General features: G+C 32.3%; 1 protein-coding gene across 1 annotated transcript; it reads left to right on the plus strand.

The window, feature by feature from the left end:
• Nucleotides 1-13,416: 13,416 nt before the first annotated feature.
• LOC132281180 (F-box/LRR-repeat protein At3g03360-like) lies at nucleotides 13,417-14,820 on the plus strand. The gene has a single exon (XM_059782908.1). It carries the CDS (start codon nucleotides 13,444-13,446, stop codon nucleotides 14,818-14,820), a length of 1,377 nt encoding a protein of 458 aa, XP_059638891.1. The 5' UTR covers nucleotides 13,417-13,443.
• The last annotated feature ends 9,447 nt before the right edge of the window (nucleotides 14,821-24,267 follow it).

Consider the following 24,267-nt stretch of genomic DNA (forward strand, 5'->3'; position numbering starts at 1 on the left):
AAAAAATACTTATTAAAAAAAAAATGAAATCAAAACTGATATTTTATCCAAAGGACTAACATACGTTTAAAACAATCTAACCAACTTGCCGATTTAGGAAGTGTAAATTTGACTAAAATTCCCTCTCGTCTCCAAATATAGCAGGTGAATGAAAATAATAAACTCCAATGGACTTTCAAAAGAATTCTCGTATTTTGAGATTGTCAAAAGTATTGCCATATATAACAGCTCTCAAAATTTTTTGAAGGGACTCTTTTTTTTTTATACGGTACCATTTTTCAAAATATAGCAGGTGAATGAAAATAATACACTCAAAATAGTATTTTGGATGAAATGCACCATTAGAGCAGAATTGCTAAAATATAACATTTTGACACTGTAACTCCTCTCAAAATATAGCTTTAGCATGGAAAAATAACAGTTTGCATTGGAGATGCTCTAAGACTAGTAAATTCCAAAATATATACATCCCTTTTTCTTTTTCTTTTTTCTTTTTTACCATAATCTAAACTAGGCAAAGTGCAAAAAATCTCTAAACTATGCGAGAGTTGCAAGATACACCTCTCAACTATTTTTTGGGTGCCAATGGATCCCTTAACTTCACAAAAGTCTTTATAAGCTTAGATTATGCCATTTGTGTAAGTTATTATTGTGACATCAAAGGAGAAAAACTTAATTACGCTTTGTTATATTAGTGTCGTGGTATCACAAACTAATTAGATATTCACGCATAGTAATATGACCCATTAAAATAAAACACTTTTACTTATGTGACATGATACAATTAATTGATGAAACAAATAACGAAATACTAGATGTGCATGAAAGTTTTATCGTCATCAACATTGTTTCTTTTCTATCTCTAATGACCTTTGTTAATTAGCAATTTTTTTTCCCAGTAAATTAGTAATAAAAAAGTTAATGGTAAAGTGCAAAATACCTCCTTGAACTATATCTGAATTTGTAAGGAACCTCCTTGAACTATATTTTGTACATAATACCTAGGGGTGGCAATTCGTGTTTGTGGATCATAATCGTATCGTGTCGATGTAGGAATATTCTATTAAATAGGTAAACCCAAACCCGACCCATTTAATAATAATATCAAGAACCCTCTATACTAACACGACCTATTTATTAAACAGGTTAACATGTTAATCCGTTTAATGATATGTTTAAGCTGTTTATCCAAACGAGACATTTAATATTTAATAAAATAATAAATATTAGAAAAAATTTGTCACAATTAACCCACATATTCAACATAAGAAGAAAAATCATAAGATGTATTCAAGGTTTATATTGAAATGACTTAACCTGTTCATAGTAATTTGGTTTAAACAGGTAACATATTACATATGTCATATTAACGATTATAACACGTTAAGTTAAATGGGTTACACGAGTAGAACCCCTCAACCCTAACCCGACACGGTTAAGTAAATGGGTTAATCGTGCCAACCTATTTATGATCCGGACCAGTTTAAGGTTAACCCAAATCCACTTAATTATCTCATGTCGTATTCGAGTCGTGTCGTAATTTGTCATTCCTAAATTAATACTCCTTGAACTATCTCATTTTTTTACGAAATGCCCCATATACAATTTTCATTAAATGACCACAATGCCCTCTCTTTTTGAATTACACTTAATTTATTTTTCTTATTAAAAAAAATTATGAAAAAAAAACTCATACTATATTGATGGCATATTCTTCATTAAATTTACATAAATTTATCTTTAATTTTTATATTAATTGTTTAAATAAAAATTTTTAGTAGAAAATTATAAAACAATATAAGTAATTTCTTATTTTTTCCATAAATATATTGCATGAAAACGAAAGTATTTTTTATTTAAATAATTTCTTTAATTTTTAATGAATATATGGTATGAAAAAGAAGATATTTTTGATGATAAAAAAAAAATTTAAACTGAATAGAAGAAGTTTTATTATAATAGTATAGTTTAATTATAAGTTAATCAGATTAAAAATATATGATTACAAATTTATTTAATTTTTTCCATTTTTATGATAAATCGATACTAATACTAATAATCCCACCATTCTTCTCAGAATGCCCGAAAAACGTGGAATTGACCCATCATCATTCATCGGGCTTAATCCAGGTCTGGAACCCAGTTTTATCACCATAGGAGTAAAATGGTCATTTAGGAAAATTTAATTGTTCGATCACCAACCAAGCCTCATTGCAAGATTAACAGGGAAATAAACTAGAGAGACAAAAAGAGGAATGAGGAAAAAGAAGAAGAAGAAGAAGATGATGGTATAGGTATGGAAAGGCTAAAACATGGATGAGAGTGAGGAAAGAGAGAGTGTGAAAAGTGAGAGACAAACCTGGAGCGTATCTCACCGGATGAGTGGCTGGTGGAGGAGCTCGCGGTGGACGGAGGAGGACATCGGCAGATCTACAATGAAGGGAGTCGCGTATGGGGTTAGGCCCTTAGGGTTTGTGAAGGTCTGTAAAATCTGTTCTTTTTGGCTTTTCAACCTGATTATTGTGTATTGCAGCAGCCAACAGTAAGTTTTAAATTCCCAATCTGATTATCTGTTCCTTAAAATTGAAATCTTATTTATTATTAGATTTCATATTTATTTAATAAAAGAAATTCTAATAATTCATTTGTCTTTATAATATAGTAGTAAATATATTTTATTTATTGGTTGATAGATTTATTATTGTGCATTTGTTGTTTAAATTTGTATTTATTTAATAAGTGAAATTTATGGTTTTTTGTAGTGAGTTATTGAAATGGAAATATGGTTCGAGAATTCACAATTCCTACTTTGTACCTTTAAACACTAAGCACAACTTGGACCACAAAGCAGTGAAAACACTCCATAACAATTACCAAATATTAACAAACATGATTTTTTTATTTATTATTTTATGGTGTTAGAAATTGAAAATTGCTAGTCAAGATGTAGGGACGGAGTTAGGATTTTTTATATATTAATAAAACATGAAAAATTATTTTATAATTTTAATTAAAAAATTAATATAAAAATTATTAAAATAAATACTAACATGACATAATTAAACAAACAGAAAGATAAAAAATAAAAATAAATTAACATGATTAATGCAATACAAAGAATAAAATATAATTAAATAAACACAAAAATAATAAAAAATTCAAAGAATAATGTACATGTAATAAAACAAATTATTTTGAACCATGTTGTGAAACATGTCAATCAAAATAAATTAAAATATTTTTTTAAAAATAAATGGTGACATGACATAATTAAACAAACAAAAAAATAAAAAATAAAATAAATTAACATGATTAATGCAATTCAAAGAATAAAAAATAATTGAAAAAAATAACATGATTAATGCAATTTAAAGAATAATGTACCTGTAATAAAACAAAGAATTTATTTTAATTGTAACTTATTTTATTATTTGCTAATTATTTTATCATTTTATCTATAAATGATTTAAAACATCTTGATTGGTAATTTATTAATCGTCATTTATTTTATCAACATGTTTCAAATCATTAAATAAATCTTTCAATTAAACAATTACCTAATTTTAATAGGTAATTTATTTTATTATTTGGAAAGATTTAGATCTATATTTATATTTAGGAAATAGTTAGAAATATAATAAAATAGAAAAAGTAAAGTTGTTTTAACCTTGAAGAATTTCAAGCATAATACGATTTATTTTAATTGGTAACTAATAGAATTTATTTTAATTAGTAAATTATTTTATTATTTTGTAAACATCTTAATTGAATTTCAATTAAACAATTTTCTATTTAATTTTAATTGGTAACTTATTTAATTATTTGATAAATTATTTTATTAAATAATTACCTATTTTATTTTAATAACGTAACTTGTTTATTTTATTTGGTAACTTATAGGATTTATTTTAATTGGTAAATTATTTTATTATTTTATCTATAAATGATTTGAAATATTTTGATTGAATTTTAATAAAACAATTACCTATTTAATTTTAATTGGTAATTTATTTAATGATTTGAAAATAACATCTTGATTGAATTTCAATTAAACAATTTTCTTTTAAATTTTCATTAGTAATTTATTTTATTATTTGGTAAATTATTTTATTAAATAATTATTTATTTTATTTTAATACTTAACTTTTAACTTGTTTATTTTAATTGGTAACTATATGATTTATTTTAATTGGTAACTTATTTTATTTTTTGTTATATTATTTTATTATTTAATCTATAAATGATTTCAAATTCGCAACTTATTTTATTTTTTGGTTAATTATTTTATTATTTTATCTATAAATGATTTGAAATATCTTGATTGAATTTCAATTCAATAATTTCCTATTTAATTTTAATTGGTAATTTGTTTTATTTTTTAGTAAATTATTTTATTAAATAATTACATGTTTTATTTTATTTTATTTTATTTCAATTAATAGATATTTTTTTATATTAATAAATAAATACTGAAACGTTGAAATACTGTTTAATAATAGTATAGAGAATAAAATAGAAAATAATAAGATTGTTTCAACTTTGAAGAATTCCAAGCATAATATGATTTATTTTAATTGGTAATTATTTTATTATTTTATCTATAAATGATTTGAAACATCTTGATTAAATTTCATTTTAAAAAATGATCTATTTAATTTTAATTGGTAATTTATTTAGTGATTTCAAACTTATTGATTATACAATTACCTATTCAATTTTAATTGTTATTAAATGTTATTATTTATTAAATTGTTTTATTACAATTTTAACTTAATTAAACAGTTACCTATTTAATTTTAATTGGTAATTTATTTTATTATTTTTTTGATTATTTTATTAAAATTTATTTTATACATTTTGATTGAATTTCAATTAAAAAAATTACCTATTTAATTTTAATTGGTAATTTATTTAATGATTTCAAACATCTTGATTGAACAATTCCGTATTTAAATTTAATTCGTAATTTATTTTATTATTTGGTAAAATATTTTATTAAAATTCATTTTTTTTTATAGAAATTCTTTTATTTTAATTCATTTTTATTTTGGTAAATTATTTTATTAAATAATTACACGTTAATTTTAACTTAATTAAGCAATTGCCTATTTAATTTTAATTGGTAATTTATTTTATTATTTGGTAAATTATTTTATTTATAGAAAGTCTTTTATTTTAATTCATTTTATATCAATTTATAAATATTTTTTTATATTAATAAATAAATACTGAAAACTGAAATACTAAAACACTAATAAATTATTATTTTTAAATAATTACCTATTTAATCTTAATTTGTAATTTATTTTATTATAATTGATTTTATTTATAGAAACTTTTTTTTTTAAATTTTTATTCATTTTATATATCAATTAATATATATATTTTTATGTGAATAAATAAATACTGAAATACTGAATTATTTGGTAAATTATTTTATTTTAATAATTGCCGATTTAATTTTAATTACCTATTTAATTTTAATTGGTAATTTATTTTATTATTTGATTTATTATTTTATTAAAATTAATTTTATTTATAGGAACTATTTTATTTTAATTCATTTTATATCAATTAATTAATATTTTTTTATATTAATAAATGAATTCTGAAACACTGAAATAGATATTAAAGAATTTTAGGTAGTTAAAATAGAAAAAAAGAAATTAAAAATGAAAATATTTTAAAAGGGAAAAGTTAAGAGTTTTAATTGAGGAAGAAAAATGTAAATTTTTTTAAAAAAAAATTTAAGAAATTTAAAGAGAGAGAAATAATTTGTGAAGCACAAATTTTAGGGGACACTGCATAAAAATTTTCGTATATAATATATATAGGTAGAAACATTTGATTTCTATTCGTCAAAGCCCGAAATTCTTTTCCCCAACTCTCTCCCTCTCCCGCCAGTGGCAGCGTGGACCCACCACCGGTCTGTTCTCTTCAAACTTCTCTACTCTCTGTTTTTTGTTCTGGCTGAGTTCTGCCATGTGATCTTGTTTTTTTGGTGCATATTAGGCTGGTTTTTGATTTTTTTATTATTATTATCTTTAGAGTTAGATGTCCAAACAGTATCAAATTTCAATTTATTACTCTCGTATTAAATTTTAACAATTCACAATTTTTGTTATGTCTTCAAATTGATAAAATAAAATGTCTAAATTAACAATTTTATCAAATTAAGACCTTTATACCCCCCTCACATATTATTACCATTCACTCACATGTCAGCAATGACCTTACTTATTTTTTATTACACCTTTTTTTTTGGGATTTTAAGTCTGTCTCTCTTTCACCTCTCTACAACACAACGGTCACCATCGCCGGCGATGGATTCAGCGGCGGAGAAGAAGAGATAACGTCCAGACGCCGCAACAGGTAGATGTTAAGGGAGGCGTGTGGTTGAGCTCCTCTCGCTTCCGTCTGGGTCGTCTCGCCGCCGTGGCAGCACAGCCCGCCGTCTCGCTGTCCTCGCATAACAATACGCTCAGCTGCGTCCGATTTAGCCCCAATACGCTCCAGCCAACCATCGTTTCTTTCTCCTTGGACCGCACCGTCAAGATCTGGATCCTCACCAACTGCAAGAAGGACAGAACGGCGGCGGCAAGGATGAGTGAACTGCACTTACCAAAGAACACGCATGAACCGGCGATAAGCAAGGAGGGACCGCAATGGCGATGACAGAATGACCGTTACCCCTTTTGCTCTCTATATTTCTCACTCCATCTCTCTATGTGCCTTACAATCCAATTCGGTTCAAAGATCAAACCCAAAACTCTTGATTACATAATTGCAACCTTCCAACATTTTTTTTTTGGGAAGGTAAATGTATATATTAAAATGAACAGTAATTACAAGGAGACCCAATAGGGCAAATTCGCAAACAGGCCGGACATACCCAGCCGAAGCAAGTGAACAAAGTCAATCTAAGTCTAGAACCCTAGACCAAACATGTGGTAGCCACCAACAACCATCCGGTTAAGCTCTGTGAGGCGATGTTACAGCCTTTAAATGATCAATCCGGCGGCTCGGCCGGCGGCCTGATGAAAGACGCCGGCAGATCCCAATCAAGAATCAGTCTTCGAGCAGCAACGGAGTCTTTCGTCTTCATGGAAAGTAATCGCTGCTTCACCATGTCAGTCGTATGTTTCAGGAAAGAGGATTGGGAGCATCGTTGAGATTTGAAGGCTCTATTGTTGCGCTTCGTCCAAATCCATTGACTGTGGTGGAGAGAACTAATTTATTAATCGAATTCTGCAAGCATCGACCCCTCCAGTGAAGTGGGCTAACTGAATTGCGCATTTATATTGAAGATGTGTCCATATGGGTCGGACGAAGGAACAATCAAAGAAAAGGTGTTCATGAGTTTCATCCATTGATTGACACAAATGACAGAGCTTCGAAGCAGAGGCAGTTTGCATGGAGTGTTGGTCTAGACTTGGAAGGCGATGCTGTACCGCGAGCCATAAGTTGAATTTGCATCTTGGTACTGAGAAAGAGGAGGTAAGCGTGGAGAGAGCCACCCAATGGTATGGCTAACTGAGAAAGACCCGTTTGGAGAGGGGAGCCAAAGCGCACGATCTGGAGCATGCATTGGTGGATCAATAAGAAGGAGCTCAGGGAATTGTTCAACAATGTCTACCTGGAATTCCCATTCCCCATTGGACACAAGCGAGGAAAGTTTTTGGCCAGGGGCGATGCAGGAATTACTTGTTCCTAAGCATGGATCTAACCATCCCGCGAAGCTGAAGGAGTCTCTTCCAGTTACTTGAACTAGCCTGAGGGATTGGAATTGTCCAAAGGCTGGGTATTATATTTTTATTTTTTAAAAACTGTTTAGATTTGCAATAGTATTACTCTACGATAAATCAACTTCTGGGTATATGGTATTAAAATCAATAAAGGTATTATCATTTAATGACACAAGCCTTAGAGTTGAATAAAGCAAAGGGTAAAATCATTTTTTTTTAATTATATTTTTATGGAAATTGTAACAAAAATGGCTTAGGTTTAATACTAGACCAATAAATCCAAACCTCCTCAGGGTGTCAGAGCATGTAGCCCTATTTTTTAATACACAATGTCTGAAACTGCTCTTGGCCCATTCTTGGGTTTGCAACTTCAAAACACTAATTATATACATATATTGCCATGTTCCTTGTTATAGACTCTATCTGTATATCCTATTTTCAAAAAATAAAAATCATATCACAGTATTTGTAACTTCTCGTCTAATTTTGTCTCCATGATCATGCTATGGATGTTGCAGATTGAGTGAATATTATAAATACCAAATTTTGGATTGAATAAGATTTGGGATAAGACGTAATTTCTGTGTTTTTAACTAAGATGGATTTTCAGAACTGAAAGCAATCAAATCATTCTTATATGCTATGTTTCGGCTTATTTTGTATAATGTTCTAACCTTTCCCTTTTTTGACCGCTTGTGTTTGAATTTCAAATTGAAAGGGGCAAAAGGCATCATCAAATTCAATGACGGAAGGGGTCCAACGTGCTCTTGAAAGTGATAAACAAAAGGTGAATTTTAAACTCTAAACTATTTCCTATATGAACTCTATAATTTTTACTGTATTTTTCTCAAACAGCAAAGGTTTAAAATGATGGAAGTTGATGTAGATTCATGATATCTGCTTAAATAATGTCTCTTTGCAATTTATTATCAATTTGTAATAAATTTAATGTATTATAAAAATTAAAAGAAATTATAATAATTCATTTATTTAATAAGCATAACTTGGACCACAAAGCACTGAAAGCACTCCATAACAATTATCAAATATTAACAAACATGCTTTTTTTATTTATTATTTTATGCTATTAAAAATTGAAAATTGTTAGTCAACATGCAGGGCCTGAGTTAGGATTTTTTATATACTAATAAAACATGAAAAGTTATTTTATAATCTTAATTAAAAAATTAATATAAAAATTATCAAAATAAATACTTTCATGACATAATTAAACAAACAGAGAAAGATAAAAAATAAAAATAAATTAACATGATTAATGCAATCCAAAAAATAAAATATAACTAAACAAACACAAAAAATAAAAAATAATAATAAATCAACATGATTAATACAATTCAAAGAATAATGTACATGTAACAAAACAAATAATTTTGAACCATATTGCGAAACATATCAATCAAAATAAATTAAGATATTTTTAAAAAAGTAAATAGTGACATGACATAATTAAACAAACAAAAAAATAAAAAATAAAATAAAATAACATGATTAATGCAATTCAAAGAATAAAATATAATTTAAAAAAATAACTTGATTAATGCAATTTAAAGAATAATGTACCTGTAATAAAACAAATAATTTATTTTAATTGGTAACTTATTTTATTATTTGGTAATTATTTTATCATTTTATCTATAAATGATTTAAAACATCTTGATTGGTAATTTACTCATAGTCATTTATGTTATCAAAATGTTTCAAATCATTAAATAAATCTTTCAATTAAACAATTACCTAATTTTAATTGGTAATTTATTTTATTATTTGGAAAGATTTAGATCTATATTTATATTTAGGAAATAGTTAGAAATAGAATAAAATAGAAAAAGTAAAGTTGTTTTAATCTTGAAGAATTCCGAGCATAATATGATTTATTTTAATTGGTAACTTATAAAATTTATCTTAATTGGTAAATTATTTTATTATTTGGCAAACATCTTGATTGAATTTCAAGCAAACAATTTTCTATTTAATTTTAATTGGTAACTTATTTTATTATTTGTAAATTATTTTATTAAATAATTAACTATTTTATTTTAATACGTAACTTGTTTATTTTATTTGGTAACTTATACGATTTATTTTAATTGGTAAATTATTTTATTATTTTATATATAAATGATTTGAAACAATTTGATTGAATTTCAATAAAACAATTGCCTATTTAATTTCAATTGGTAATTTATTTAATGATTTGAAATTAACATCTTGATTGAATTTCAATTAAACAATTTTTTATTTAATTTTAATTGGTAATTTATTTTATTATTTGGTAAATTATTTTATTATATAATTACTTATTTTATTTTAATACGTAACTTTTAACTTGTTTATTTTAATTGGTAACTTATTTTATTTTTGGTATATTATTTTATTATTTAATCTATAAATGATTTGAAATTGGCTACTTATTTTTTGGTAAATTATTTTATTATTTTATCTATTAATGATTTGAAATATCTTGATTGAATTGCAATTAAACCATTTACTATTTAATTTTAATTTGGTAATTTATTTTATTATTTAGTAAATTATTTTATTAAATAATTATATGTTTTATTTTATTTTATTTTATTTCAATTAATAAATAAATACTGAAACATTGAAATACTGTTTAATAATAGTATAGAGAATAAAATAGAAAAAATAAAATTGTTTTAACCTTGAAGAATTCTGAGCATAATATGATTTATTTTAATTGGTAATTATTTTATTATTTCATAAATTATTTTATTATTTTATCTATAAATGATTTGAAACATCTTGATTGAATTTCATTTTAAAAATTACCTATTTAATTTTAATCGGTAATTTATTTAAGGATTTCAAACTTCTTGATTATACAATTACCTATTTAATTTTAATTGATATTTAATTTTTTTATTTATTAAATTCTTTTATGAAAATTCATTTTATTTATAGAAACTCTTTTATTTTAATTCATTTTATATTTTGGTAAACTATTTTATTAAATAATTATACATAACTTTTAACTTAATTAAACAATTACCTATTTAATTTTAATTAGTAATTTATTTTATTATTTGGTAAATTATTTTATTAAAATTCATTTTATACATCTTGATTGAATTTCAATTAGAAAATTACCTATTTAATTTTAATTGGTTATTTATTTAATGATTTCTAACATCTTGATTGAACAATTAGCTATTTAATTTTAATTGGTAATTTTTTTTTTGATAAGTTTAATTTTATTATTACTTGGTAATTTAATTTATTATTTATTAAATTATTTTATTAAAATTCATTTTACCTATATAAACTATTTTATTTTAATTCATTTTATATCAATTAATAAATATTTTTTTATATTAATAAAATAATACTGAAATACTGAAAATTGGTAAATTATTTTATTAAATAATTACCTATTTTATTTTAATTACCTATTTAATTTTAATTTTTAATTTTTTTTTATTATAATTCATTTTTTTTGTAGAAACTTTTTTATTTTAATTCATTTTGTATATCAATTAATATATATTTTTTATATTAATAAATAAATACTGAAACACTCAAATACTGAATTATTTGGTAAATTATTTTATTAAATAATTACCTATTTAATTTTAATTGGTAATTTATGTTATTATTTGGTTAATTATTTTATTAAAATTCATTTTATTTATAGAAATCTTTTATTTTAATTCATTTTATATCAATTAATAAATATTTTTTTATATTATTAAATAAATAGTGAAATAGAAATAGAAGAATTTTAAGAAGTAGAAATAGAAAAAAGGAAAAGAAAAATGAAAATAATATAAAAGGGAAAAGTTAAGAGTTTTAATTGAGGAAGAAAAATTCTACTTTTTCTTTAAGAAAATTTAAGAAATTTAAAGAGTAAAAGAAATAATTTTAGAAACACAAAATTTAAGGGACATGCATAAAAATTTTCATATAAAATACATATAGGTAGAAACTTTTGATTCCTATTCATCATAGCCCTAAATTCTCCTCTTCCCCAGCTCTCTCCCTCTTCCGCCAGTGGCAGCATGGACCCACCACCGGTCTGTTCTCTTCAAACTCCTCTACTCTTTGTCTATATTTTAATTCTTTTTGTTTATATATATATAGGTATATATTTGATTAGTAGTTGGTTTTTATTTTTTATTTTTTTATTCTTCCTTTTCTAAGCATCATATGGTATTTGATTTAGTCTGATTGAATCACTCGCTTTCATGTTTGTTAATTTCTGATACCCATCCATTAAAGACTTTGTTTTGGCTGAGTTCTGCTATGTGATTTTGCTTTTTTGGTGCATACAAGGCTGGTATAGTCACAAAAGGTTTTTGATTTTTTATTATTATTCCCTCTATCCCAAAAAAGATGTCCGGTTTGGGGAACCGTTTCCCATTGTGAGTCACGGTTCCTTAAATAGGACATCTAATTTGGGACGGAGGTAGTATTTTTTAATACACAATGTCTGGCCCATTCTTGTGTCTGCGACTTCAAAACACTAATCATATGAAATTTAGAATGTTCCACAACTCAAAACAAAGCCTTTTTCAACGTCGTTTTTACATGGAATTGAAGTCATTAGCTGTTCTAGCAGTTCACTTTCTGGTGTTTAGGTTTGACCCTCCATTGATCAGGAGAGATCATGAGAAAATTTAAAGCAAAACAAGATTAATATCTAATATAATATCATATATTAGTATTTTAAAAAGTGGCAGCGACAAGAATTCACAAAATTGGTTAATGAAGCATGTATACTTGCTATATGGTTATGCATCGATTTCATATCTTCATGACATATCAATACTCCTTTGGCACTCGTGGACACCTGCCCGAAACTTCCTAATCATAATTTGAGAGTATATATATATATATATATATATACATTATTTGAACTATGTATTCAATACATTTTAGATACTTTGATTGAACATCAAAATATAAATTTTCTAAATGGAATATCTTTGTATAATTGCTGGAGACAGCTTTAAAAAGATTCCAAATGTTTAGATTACGTTAAGAGAAGAACGGGATGTATCATATTTAGTCTAGTTTAAGTTTTTGTCTATTCAATATAATCTACAGCTCTGTTATTATTTTTTAAAAGAAAATGTTTTGTAGTACACGCATACCATGTTCCTTGTTATAGACTGTATCTGTATATCCTATTTTCAAAAAATAAAAATCATATCACTGTATTTGTAGCTTCTCGTGTCCAATTTTGTCTCCATGATCATGCTATGGATGAGATGTTGCAGATTGAGTGAGTACTATAAATTCCATACATAGATTTAAATAGAATGGATAATTAGCTATAAATTATATTGTTACCCAAAATCTTGGATTGAATAAGATTTGGGATAAGACTTGGCTGTGTTTTTAACTAGGATCGATTTTCAGAACTGAAAGCATTCAAATGATTCTTATGTGCTATGTTTCTGCTTATTTTGTATGATGTTCTAACCTTTCCCTTTTTTGACTGCTTGTATTTGAATTGCAAATTGAAAGGGGCAAAAGGCATCATCAAATTCAATGACGGAAGGGGTCCAACGTGCTCTTGAAAACGATAAACAAAAGGTGAATTTTAAACTCTAAACTACTTCCTATGTGAACTCTATAATTTTTACTGTATTTTTCTCAAACAGCAAAGGTTTAAAATGATGGAAGTTGATGTAGATTCATGATATCTGCTTAAATAATGTCTATACACAATTTTTTATCAATTTGTAATTCTGAAGTAAATTTATTGGGTGATTCTGCAACTAACTTTTTTTTTTTTTTTTTCTGTTGTACAAATTGTGTGACAATTAAGGTTGACCATTATTTAGAGGACCTGATCAGTCAGTTGCCAGATGACATTCTTGTTCTCATACTCTCTTTTTTGACCATCAAGGAAGCAACAGTTATTAGTGTCCTATCAAGTCGATGGACGTATCTTTGGACGTATCACACTCGTCTTGACTTTGATTACAAAGAATTATATGATGACAAAGAAACATACATTTATGGGCTCAAAAATTACGAGACAAAAAGGCTGAGATATGTCAATTGGGTGAATCGTGTTGTGCAATTGTATAGTGGTTCAACTATTGAAGAATTCTGTGTTCGTTTTGATTTAGGTAAAGATTCGGAAAGTGATGTTAATAAGTGGCTCAAGTTTGCATTATCAAAGAGAATTCAGAGGCTTGAGTTGGACCTGAAAGGTGTTTTACACCATGACAAGAAGCCTTATATTTTTTCATACCGATTGCTAAAATTATTGCACCAGAGTAAAGGCACTTCTTCAAATTTCTGTGGCATGCGTCCTTCTACATTTGTTGGATTTAATACGCTCAAAGCACTTTTTTTGAAGAATGTAAATGTGAGTGGAGAAGTTCTGGAGTATTTCTTGTCCAGCTGTCCAGTTCTCGAACAGATGGGTGTTCATTTTTCCAAGCATCTGGTTAATTTAAAAGTTGTTGGCCCATCACTTGTGTTGAAGCAGCTGGAGATATGCCACTGTCGGAGAATAAAATCCATTGAAATCCGGAACGTAAACCTAGTTTCTTTTACAGTTTTGGTAGGAGGGAAGATCAGCTTCCTTCTTGAGAATGTCCCTATGCTTGTTGATTTAAATATTGATGGGCGGATTTCGAGATCCTTGACTGATGTTTTTGCACAGGGTGTTGGATTTAATGCGCTCAAAGCAATTTTTTTGAAGCATGTAAATGTGAGTGGAGAAGTTCTGGAGTATTTCTTGTCCAGCTGTCCAGTTCTCGAACGGATGGGTGTTCATTTTTCCGAGGATCTGATTAATTTAAAAGTTGTTGGCCCATCACTTGCGTTGAAGCAGCTGGAGATATGCCACTGTTGGAGAATAAAATCCATTGAAATTCGCAACGTAAACCTAGTTTCTTTAACAGTTATGGGAGGGAAGATCAGCTTCCTTCTTGAGAATGTCCCTATGCTTGTTGATTTAAATATTGATTGGCGGATTTCAAGATCCTTGGCTGGTGTTTTTGCACTGTTTGCTTGCTGCCTTTCTCAGTTGGAGATTCTTTCGTTAGATACCTCAGATTCTGAGGTTTGCATGTAGATTTTTGTTTGTCTCTTTTTTAATTGTCAATTATCTAGCTCACTTGCCTTATTCTTGGTGTGACTTTTCAGGAAATCGCAGACTTTGATGTGTCTTATAAGTTAACTAACCTCAAAAAGTTGGTATTGGTTGGCGAGTGGAGGAGTTGTGATGGAAGACTTAGATTACCTTCAATTAAGGCGGCTCCTAACTTGAAGAAACTTGTGTTGCAGGTGATCTTCATAACTTATGAATTTAGAATGTTGACGTCCAATTCATACTTAAATCATACTGCTTAATATGCCATATACTTGACTGAAATATCCATATATATTTCCAGTTCATACTTACTCATACTGCTTAATATGCCATATACTATGACTGAAATATCCACATATATTTCTTCAGTTTTTGAAATATCCACCGCTTAATATGCCATACACTATGATTGAACTATCAACATTAGTGAACCTCCCTTGAGGTATTGTGAGATTACAAATTTAATCCTATATTATATCACAAAAATAATTAATTTATTTCCATATTAGGCTTATTAACAGAACAGGTTATATATAGGATTAAATTTGTATATATGTATATATATGTATATATGACCGAAGAAGAACTCGGCAGTGGGCAACCAACGGCACCGGCACCAGCTCCTCCGCTGCCACTATCAGCTCTCTCTGAGAGGAATAAAGACTAGGCCATCTCCTCTGGAAAGGATCTTTAGCCAATCCTAGGGGGCTCAAACCAGTTTCAGTTTTTCCAAAAGAACACAAACAAATTGCAGAGAGGCAGAGGAAATCCACCTCATTACCACCACTGCCGCCTTTCTCCTCCACAACCACCATCACTCCTCTCTTTCTACGATTTCCGATCCAGCTCCTCTATAAACCCAAAACCAATTCTTCCGACCAAAATCAAATTCCCTCTCTTGAAATTACTGTGAATCTTTCATCATTCTTTTTGTAGGGAATAAGAAAAGGAAGATTTTGGTATCATGAAATCCCTAGGGCCAACTCTCCAAATTGATCTTAGAGGGGGAGAGCCACTTGAGCATAGTTATCAAATCCATATTTTACCCTTTTGATTCCCATTTTGCCCCTCACCCATATGTGCATTGAATTGGGCATTGCCCATGTATTCGGGTATAACCCATACAAGTCTAACCGTTTGCAGATTTGGGAACGATCCGAATATCTCCGGCATTGGACTGACAATACTAGCAACTAAAACACAATTTTCTCTCTCTTCAACCCCTCCACGGTGGCCGATGGCGAAGGTGGTGAAGCAGCCGTCATGGCCAAGCTTGCAAATCCATCTCCCCAATGCCATCCGGCTGGTCCGGCTCCAACCACTGCAAGTGGACCAGCGTCTCCTGTGACTCCTCCGGCCGAGTCTCCAACATCAACCTCTCCTCCAAATATCTCTCCGACGAATTACCCTCCGATTCGACCAGCTCTTTCACCTCAAAACCTTATCTCTCCAACGAAACCAGTTCTTTGGCCCCTTACCCTTTTTCTCCAACCTTGCATCCCTAGAACAAGTTTTCCTGGACTACAAACATTAAGCATCAGTATGAACCCTAATCTTCCTCCATGGACCATCCCTGAAACCCTAACCAACTCCACCACGTTGAATTTCTTCGATGCGATGAATTCAAATATCGTCGGTCCAATTATGATAATTTTTTTTTTCTTTTTTTTGATAATTGGACTACAAAAATAATAAACAATGTCTCTCTCTAGACCTCTCTCTCAAATTCAGCAGTCAAATAGACAATCACATTGTAAAATTCGAAACTAGAAGAGATCTTACACTCAAAATCTAGCCGTTGGGCGAGTTGGGTTTCTCTCTCTACCTAAAAAGGCTACAACTTTATTTCTCTCTCTACAAACCCCATTGATATGCACCTGGAGAGAGAGAGAGAAAGAGAGAGAGAGCAATACAGAGCTCTATGATGTTCAACGAATTAAACCCTCGAATAATATAGAAATAGAAAAAAAATTAAGTTAAATAACGGGGGGAAAAAAAAAAAAAAAAAACCGACAATGTTAGAGAAAGAAGGAGAGAATGTTTATAAAGAGAGACTGTGTGTGCGTGTATGTGTTGGAGCTTCTTTGGTTAATAGGTGGCAGTTGTACAAACCGAAGGTAAGTTTTTTAATTTTTTTTTCCTTTTTTGATAAGTGGATAAAAAGGTCATTTTACATGGCCTGTATTTAGAGTTATTAATTTATTGAACTAAAGTGAGGGAATTATCGTCATTTTGTACCACACAGGGACCTATTTGCGCCAAATTTATCGTATAGGGTTTTTTTTTTACCACACAAGGACCGTTTTGCACTATATCGATAGTAGAGGGGGGTTTTTGCACTTAACCCTTCTTTCTAGTATCTAGTATGGCACCGTATAATATTATTAGGGTTAATTACACCCCACACTCCTTGATGTTTTTCCTATTGACAGTTAAATGAAAGTTAGCCCCTTTTAAAACATTGACACCCCCTCAAGTTTGTTTCGTTTGACAACCACACCCATAAGCACTCTGACACATGATAAAATGACTAGAATGCCTCTTGACTTGTCAATTGACCAATTGAAATGTTAACATTACTAATTTACCCACTAACTAATTTTAATTAACCAAACTAACATCTTCATCATTACACATAATACATATATATATATATATATATATATATATATATCATCTCTTCCACTTATACATATACATACATACATATATATATATATATACACAGAGAATGGGGGAGAGGGAGGGGGAGGGGGGGGGGGGGGGGGAGAGAAGAAGAGGGTGGTTGCTACTTTCATTGGCGGCACACCACCATAACCGCCATCACCATACCGCTACTCAATATTCCTACATCCACCAACACCTCTCCCTTTCTACCATTTTACCTTCACAGCCCCTCCACACCTACCACCACCACTCCACAGCTCTGCCACACCAACCACCACCACCAACACTCCACACCCCATCACATTGCCCCACCACTACTGCCACCTCCACCAACGCCTTTCTTTACCTTTTTACCTTCATAGCCCTTCCAAACCTACCACAACCATTCCACAGCTCCGCCACACCAACCACCACCACCAACACTCCACACTCTATCACATCGCCCCACCACCACTCTACACCCCTTATCACGCCACTTGGATGACGACAAAGAGTGCTCTGTCTGATTCTTCTGGACTTGTGCCTAGAAGAACCACCAAATTACCCTAACTTCCTTCATGACCTCACTGCCAACGATTGGATTGCGATGAGGGTGAACCGCTACGAGATGCGGTGGGTAGGCTCGAAGTGCGCAGAGAATTATTTGCCAAATTCATTTCCATGTTCTAAGTCCCAATCAATGAATGCCATTATACCCCCTGCCCTAATCAACACATTCCTGTACGAAGCAAACTCGATAATGATCGAAACAACCCTTTGTAGACTTTGATTGAATCTGGGTCACTTGCAAATGGGGAAATTTTCACAAAGAGGGTAACTAGACTACTAATTTCCACAGCAACTTTCCCATACTTTTCATCAGCATCATAACTTCATTAAAACCAATTAAAGCTTGTTTCTTAATTTTTATGCCATCCATTCTCATCCTCAACAAAAAGTCCTTAACACAGAACCTCTTGTTGTCACGAGATGCTGCCAGACTTGGCCCCGAAACAACAATGGTGTAGTTGTGTGTGTGTGTGTGTGTATAATATGTTTGATTGAGCCCAGTTGAAAGTAAAAACAAATATATGGTTATTACTATGGGGATGGTGGGTGGTGATGGTAGAGGTTGCAGTGATAACGTTGGGTACTTCATGAAGGGGTGAGGGTAGAAAGTTATGTTACATGGACTCGGGTACGGGTCTCGGACACTTGTATGTATCCATGCGTCGGATGTATTAAATCTCCAAATAGAAGAACACACGGACACGGCTAAATATTCATTTTATTAATTTTTATTTTATTTTCTAAAGTAAAGTAATGTTTTTATCTAATATAATGTTCAATATAGGCATTTAACTTATTTTAAAGTAATAATATAATCTAATTAAATAATTAGATATGCTTTTTAAGTACATGTCCAATCAAAAGTGTCACATATATGATAATATCCCATACCCACGTCAGAGGGATATGTGTCCAAACACGAGTACTTTATTATTAAATTGTTTAAGATAAGAAAAAATCATGTTGGGTTTGTGTCAAATCTGCTTAACCAGTATAACCCGCATAACAACCCGCATTAAAGATAAGAGTGTAAATTATATAAAAATAAATAGATAAACTTGTCATTTACATAACAAGCAATCCCTATCAAAACACCACCAAAGCTCCACATATGTCATTTTCTGCCGATCTAGAGTGAGAAATTCGAATCCCCAATTGCTTCATCATCTCTATCTCATCTGGATCTTCCTCTACATCACTGGCCCCATCTGATATCTTCTTCTGCCTCACCATCAACACCAACTCCCTCCTTGAAATAGGCAATCATGAATGGCTAATACCTTCGGATCAGCTTCGATTTCTTGTCAGCAGATCTGATTTCTTACTTCTGTCGAGTTCTAACACAAAGTTACATTTCATAACTCTAGTCTCTTCTGATGTCTAAGCTTTCTGTATAGGGATTAAGTTGTTGGGGGAAAAATTCACGCGGTCCGATACGACACTGTTTTCATGCAAAGAAGAGAGCAGAAGATCGATGAATCTTGACGGCACCGGTGTGGTGCCTGCCAAGAGCTCTCCGACGATCAAGTTAGTCACCAGAGGTCTAAAAGAAAAGCAGGGATTTAATAATCATTTTTTGACGTACCTTTATTGACTGGTAGGATCCTCTTTTTATAGTTGCTCTCCCTCAGTTCATTTGCGGGATCAGAGGAGATCCGCTTGTGCAAGATCAGAGGAGATCCGTTTATTACCAGATTTTACAGGGATATGATTTACCCCTTTGACTTTCTCAAATTGTACCAAGGTTATCCTTACCCTGTTGAACCACGTCATCTTTCATTATCCTTGATAATGAAATATTATCATTCTTATCCAATGGAAATATCATCATTCAAACCTCGGAGGAAGTTTGGCGGCTGGTCAACACTTAGTTGCCTCTATCGTTAGGTCAAGGTAGGTTAGGTTTATTTTTCCCTATCAGTTGCCCCCCATTCCCAAGCTTGCTCGTCTAGCTTTAGGAATGTGATTTTTTTTTTTTTTTTTTTGCCTTGGGCACTGTTCCCTTGGGAAGAGTGCCTGCGAGTACTGTTCACTTGAACAGTAGATAAAAAAAAAAAAAAAAATCTATATTGAGCATTATGCCAATAGAATGAAAAGGCGTCTCGTTATAAGAGTGCGGAGAGGTATGCAAATTACACTCCTTTAAATATGCCAATATATCAAGTTTTCCTGCAGATCCAGGATGAATTATATCTGAAGTGGCCACCAAAGTTGAAGTCGGATCCGATGAGGAGACCTCGTGATAAGTACTGTAGGTTCTATAAAGACCATGGGCACCCCACAAAGGATTGCTTTGACCTCAAGGATCAGATTGAGACTTTGATCCGAAGGGGACACATGCGAAGGTTCATTATGGGGAATGAAATAACCGACATTAATCCACCAAGAGCAGGCCGAGATAACCGCCCCCTGATCAGCAACCAATGGGAGAAATCAGGGTCATAGCCGGGGGATGTGCAGGAGGTGGGGAACCAAGCTCAGCCCATAAAGCCCATGCCAGGAGAATGCGAAACTCATCTGAGGTGTGCAAAGTTGGAGTACAGATTCAACATCGAAAAATGCCTCGTCTAGGTGGTCATGTTATCATATTTTCAGATGAAGATATTAAGGATGTGCAACAACCTTATGACAACCCTCTCGTTGTCACCATGATGATAGTTAACTATAGTATTCGGTGGATCTTGGTGGATAATGGAAGTTCGGCTAATATCATTTTCCTTAATGCATTCAACAAAATGAAGATTGGTAAGGAGAAACTTAGACCTACTAGATCACCATTGGTGGGATTCTCGGGAGATAAGGTCTATCCTCTAGGAGCGGTCATTCTTCCCGTCACTACAGGAACCGGCCTAAAACAAGTTATTATCATGGTAGACTTCCTGGTGATGGATTGTGCATCTGCTTACAATGTCATCCTAAGAAGGACGACCTTAAATCAATGAGGGCCATCACTTCGACTTATCACCTCTTGATGCGCTTCCTTATAAAGCATGGCGTATGTGAACTAAGAGGAGATCAGACCACTGCTAGAGAATGCTATGTTGCATTTCTCAAAGAAAAGAAGCAGCAAGAGGTCTTGATTATCAAGAGGTCTTGATTATCGAAGAAATTGAAGAAAAAGAGCAAGACCGAGCCAAGCCAATTGAAGACCTGGTGGAGATATGCCTAAATGACAATGACGTAACAAAAAAGGTGAGGATAGGGTCTCTGCTCCCCTCAGACAAAATCAAGATGTGTTCACATGGTCACATGAATACATGCCTGATATTAATCCAGCTACGATCGAGCATCGATTAAACATGGATCCCACATTTAAACCTATTAGGCAAAAATGAAGAACATTTGCCGTAGAGAGGAACATGGCTATATCAGAAGAGGTGAACAAGCTTCTGAAAACTTAATTTATCCAAGAGGTTAATTTTCCCGACTGGTTGGCTAATGTTGTTTTGGTAAAAAAGGTCAATGGAAAATGGAAGTTGTGCGTAGACTTTGCCGATTTAAATAAGGTGTGCCCCAAAGATAGCTTTCTTCTGCCAAGAATCGACATGTTGGTAGAAGGAACGGCTGGCCATGAGTTGCTCAGTTGAATGGATGCATATTCAGGGTATAACCAAATCTCAATGCATCCATCAAACAGAGAGAAGACCCTTTTTTTCGTGGACAGAGGTTTATATTGCTACAAGGTGATGCCTTTTGGGCTCAAAAATGCTGGTGCAACATACCAGCGTCTAGTCAACTTGATGTTCAAAAACCAAATCGGAAGGAATATGGAAGTATATGTGGATGACATGCTCGTAAAAAGCTTGAAAGCTCAAGACCACCTAACTGATTTACAAAAGACATTCCAAGTCCTCAGGAAACACCAAATGAAGCTCAACCTAGACAAATGTGCCTTTGGTGTCTCCTCTGGGAAATTCCTTGGTTACATGGTAAACAGGAGAGGGATAGTGGCCAACCCTGAGAAAATCCAAGCGATTCTCAACATGCGGTCTCCAGCATCGACCAAGTAACTACAAAGATTGACGGGAAGAATCACTGCTCTGAACAGGTTAATTTCCAGGGCAACGGATAGGTGTTTACCTTTTTTTTTTTGTGTTCAAGAAAGCTTTTTCTTGGACACCTGAGTGCGAGCAAGCTTTTACAGAGCTAAAAAAGTATTTCACTTCACCACCGTTACTATCACGGGCGATGCAAGGAGAGCAGCTGTATTTGTACTTAGCGGTTTCTTCATCGGTAGTAAGCTCAGCCTTAGTCCGCGAAGAGGATGGAATCCAGAAGCCAGTATATTATACTAGCTGTGCATTTAGGGGGGCAGAAGAGAGGTACCCACGGATAGAAAAGTTGGCATTTGCTTTAGTTGTCTCTGCAAGGAAACTCAGGCCTTACTTCCAAGCGTATACAATAATAGTACTGACAGACCAACCACTTAGGCAGGTCCTCCGCAAACCTGATACTTCGGAGCGACTCATAAAGTGGTCGGTAGAACTTGGAGAGTTCGATATCCAATACAAACCCAGAACGGCCTTAAAAGCCCAGGTACTGGCAGATGTTATAGCAGAATTCACACCAGAAGATGGGCACAAGCGTGGCTTAAATAAACAAGAAGAAACTGAATCTACTTAGACATTATATGTGGATGGTTAGTCAACGCCCGTGCAAGTGGGGTAGGGCTAGTAATTGTCTCCCCAAATGGGGAATACATCAAATATGCACTCAGGTTTGGATTTAAGGCAATAAACAATGAGGTGGAATATAAAGCCCTCCTAGCAAGCCTCTGGATGGCTAAAGCCTTGGAAGTTGAGCGACTAATAGCGTATACTGATTCTCAACTAATAGCTGGACAAGTCCAGGGGGAATATGAAGCCAATGATGAGAAGATGAAGACCTATCTGCATAAGATGGAAGATATCAAGGGCTGTTTTAAGAAGTTTTCATTTCATCGGATCCCCCGAGAAGATAATGAGCAGGTAGATGCCCTAGCTCGATTAGCAACCGTAAAGGAAGATAAAGCCATACCTGTGGAACATTTGGATGAGCCTAGCACAGTCTGGGATTGGCCATAGAAAATACACCAGGTGATCCAAGGCATGGAATGGGTGGAACCCATTATCAGGTACATAGAGAACAAAGAACTACCCCAAGATCGCATAGAAGCATGAAATACCAGGATGCGTGCAGCAAAATATTCCCTCATTGATGGGGTTCTCTACAAGAAGGGATTTTCTCTACCCTACTTACGTTGTGTCTCCATTGATGAGGCTAACTACATTCTAAAGGACATACATGAAGACCTTTGTGGAAACTATACCGGGGGCAGATCACTAGCGCATAAAGCTATCCGACAAGGATACTTTTGGCCTACTATGAAGAAAGATGCCCTTGATTTTGTGAGGAAATGTGACAAGTGCCAGAGATTCGCCAATGTCCCAAAACGACCCGCAGAAGAGTTAACCCCTCTTACATGGCCGTGGCCTTTTGCCTAATGGGGAACGGACCTCATCGGCCCCTTACCCCCAGGGAAGAGACAAACTAAATATGCAATTGTGGCCTTCGATTACTTCACCAAGTGGGTGGAGGCTGAGCCATTAGCTTATATTGGAGCAAATGAAGTAAAGAAATTTTTCTGGAAGATAATAATCTGCAGGTTCGGAGCACCAAGGGTGATTGTGATAGATAATGGGAAGCACTTTGAAAGTGAGCAGTTCCTTGATTTTTGTAATGAGCTTGGGATCAAAGTTCATTTCTCTTCTCCTGCCCATCCCCAAGCCAATGGGCAAGTTGAGGTCACGAATAGGACAATACTGAAGATGATTAAGACACGTCTAGAAAAGGCCAAGGGCTTGTGGCCTGAACAAATGCCCGGAGTCTTATGGGCCTATCGCACTATCATGAGAACCCCTACTGGGGGAGACCCCCTTTGGATTAGCTTTTGGAAGTGAAGCTGTGATCCCGGTAGAAATAAAGGTTGCCACATTCAAAACCAAGTATTTCGAACCTTAACAGAATGAGATGGAACTGCGGTTAAACTTAGACCTGGTAAAAGAAAAAAGAGAGTAGACCCAAGTCAAGGTTGCAGCTTACTTGCGGATGGTATCCATGTACCACAACGCCCGGGTCAAGCTAAAGAGGTTCGAGCCAGGAGACCTGGTGCTTCGCGAGGTTACCCCGGCTACTAAGGAAAAAGGGAAAGGAAAGTTAGCTCATAACTGGGAG

Source organism: Cornus florida, unplaced genomic scaffold (assembly GCF_030987335.1).
Source record: "Cornus florida cultivar Cherokee Brave unplaced genomic scaffold, ASM3098733v1 CherokeeBrave_3.0.0_Hap2_Chr11, whole genome shotgun sequence".
In the NCBI taxonomy this organism is placed as follows: domain Eukaryota; kingdom Viridiplantae; phylum Streptophyta; class Magnoliopsida; order Cornales; family Cornaceae; genus Cornus; species Cornus florida.

Bases quoted from the DNA above. Each gene is read 5' to 3' on its own strand.
- LOC132281180 (XM_059782908.1), top strand. From the start codon at position 13,444: ATGTCTATACACAATTTTTTATCAATTTGTAATTCTGAAGTAAATTTA.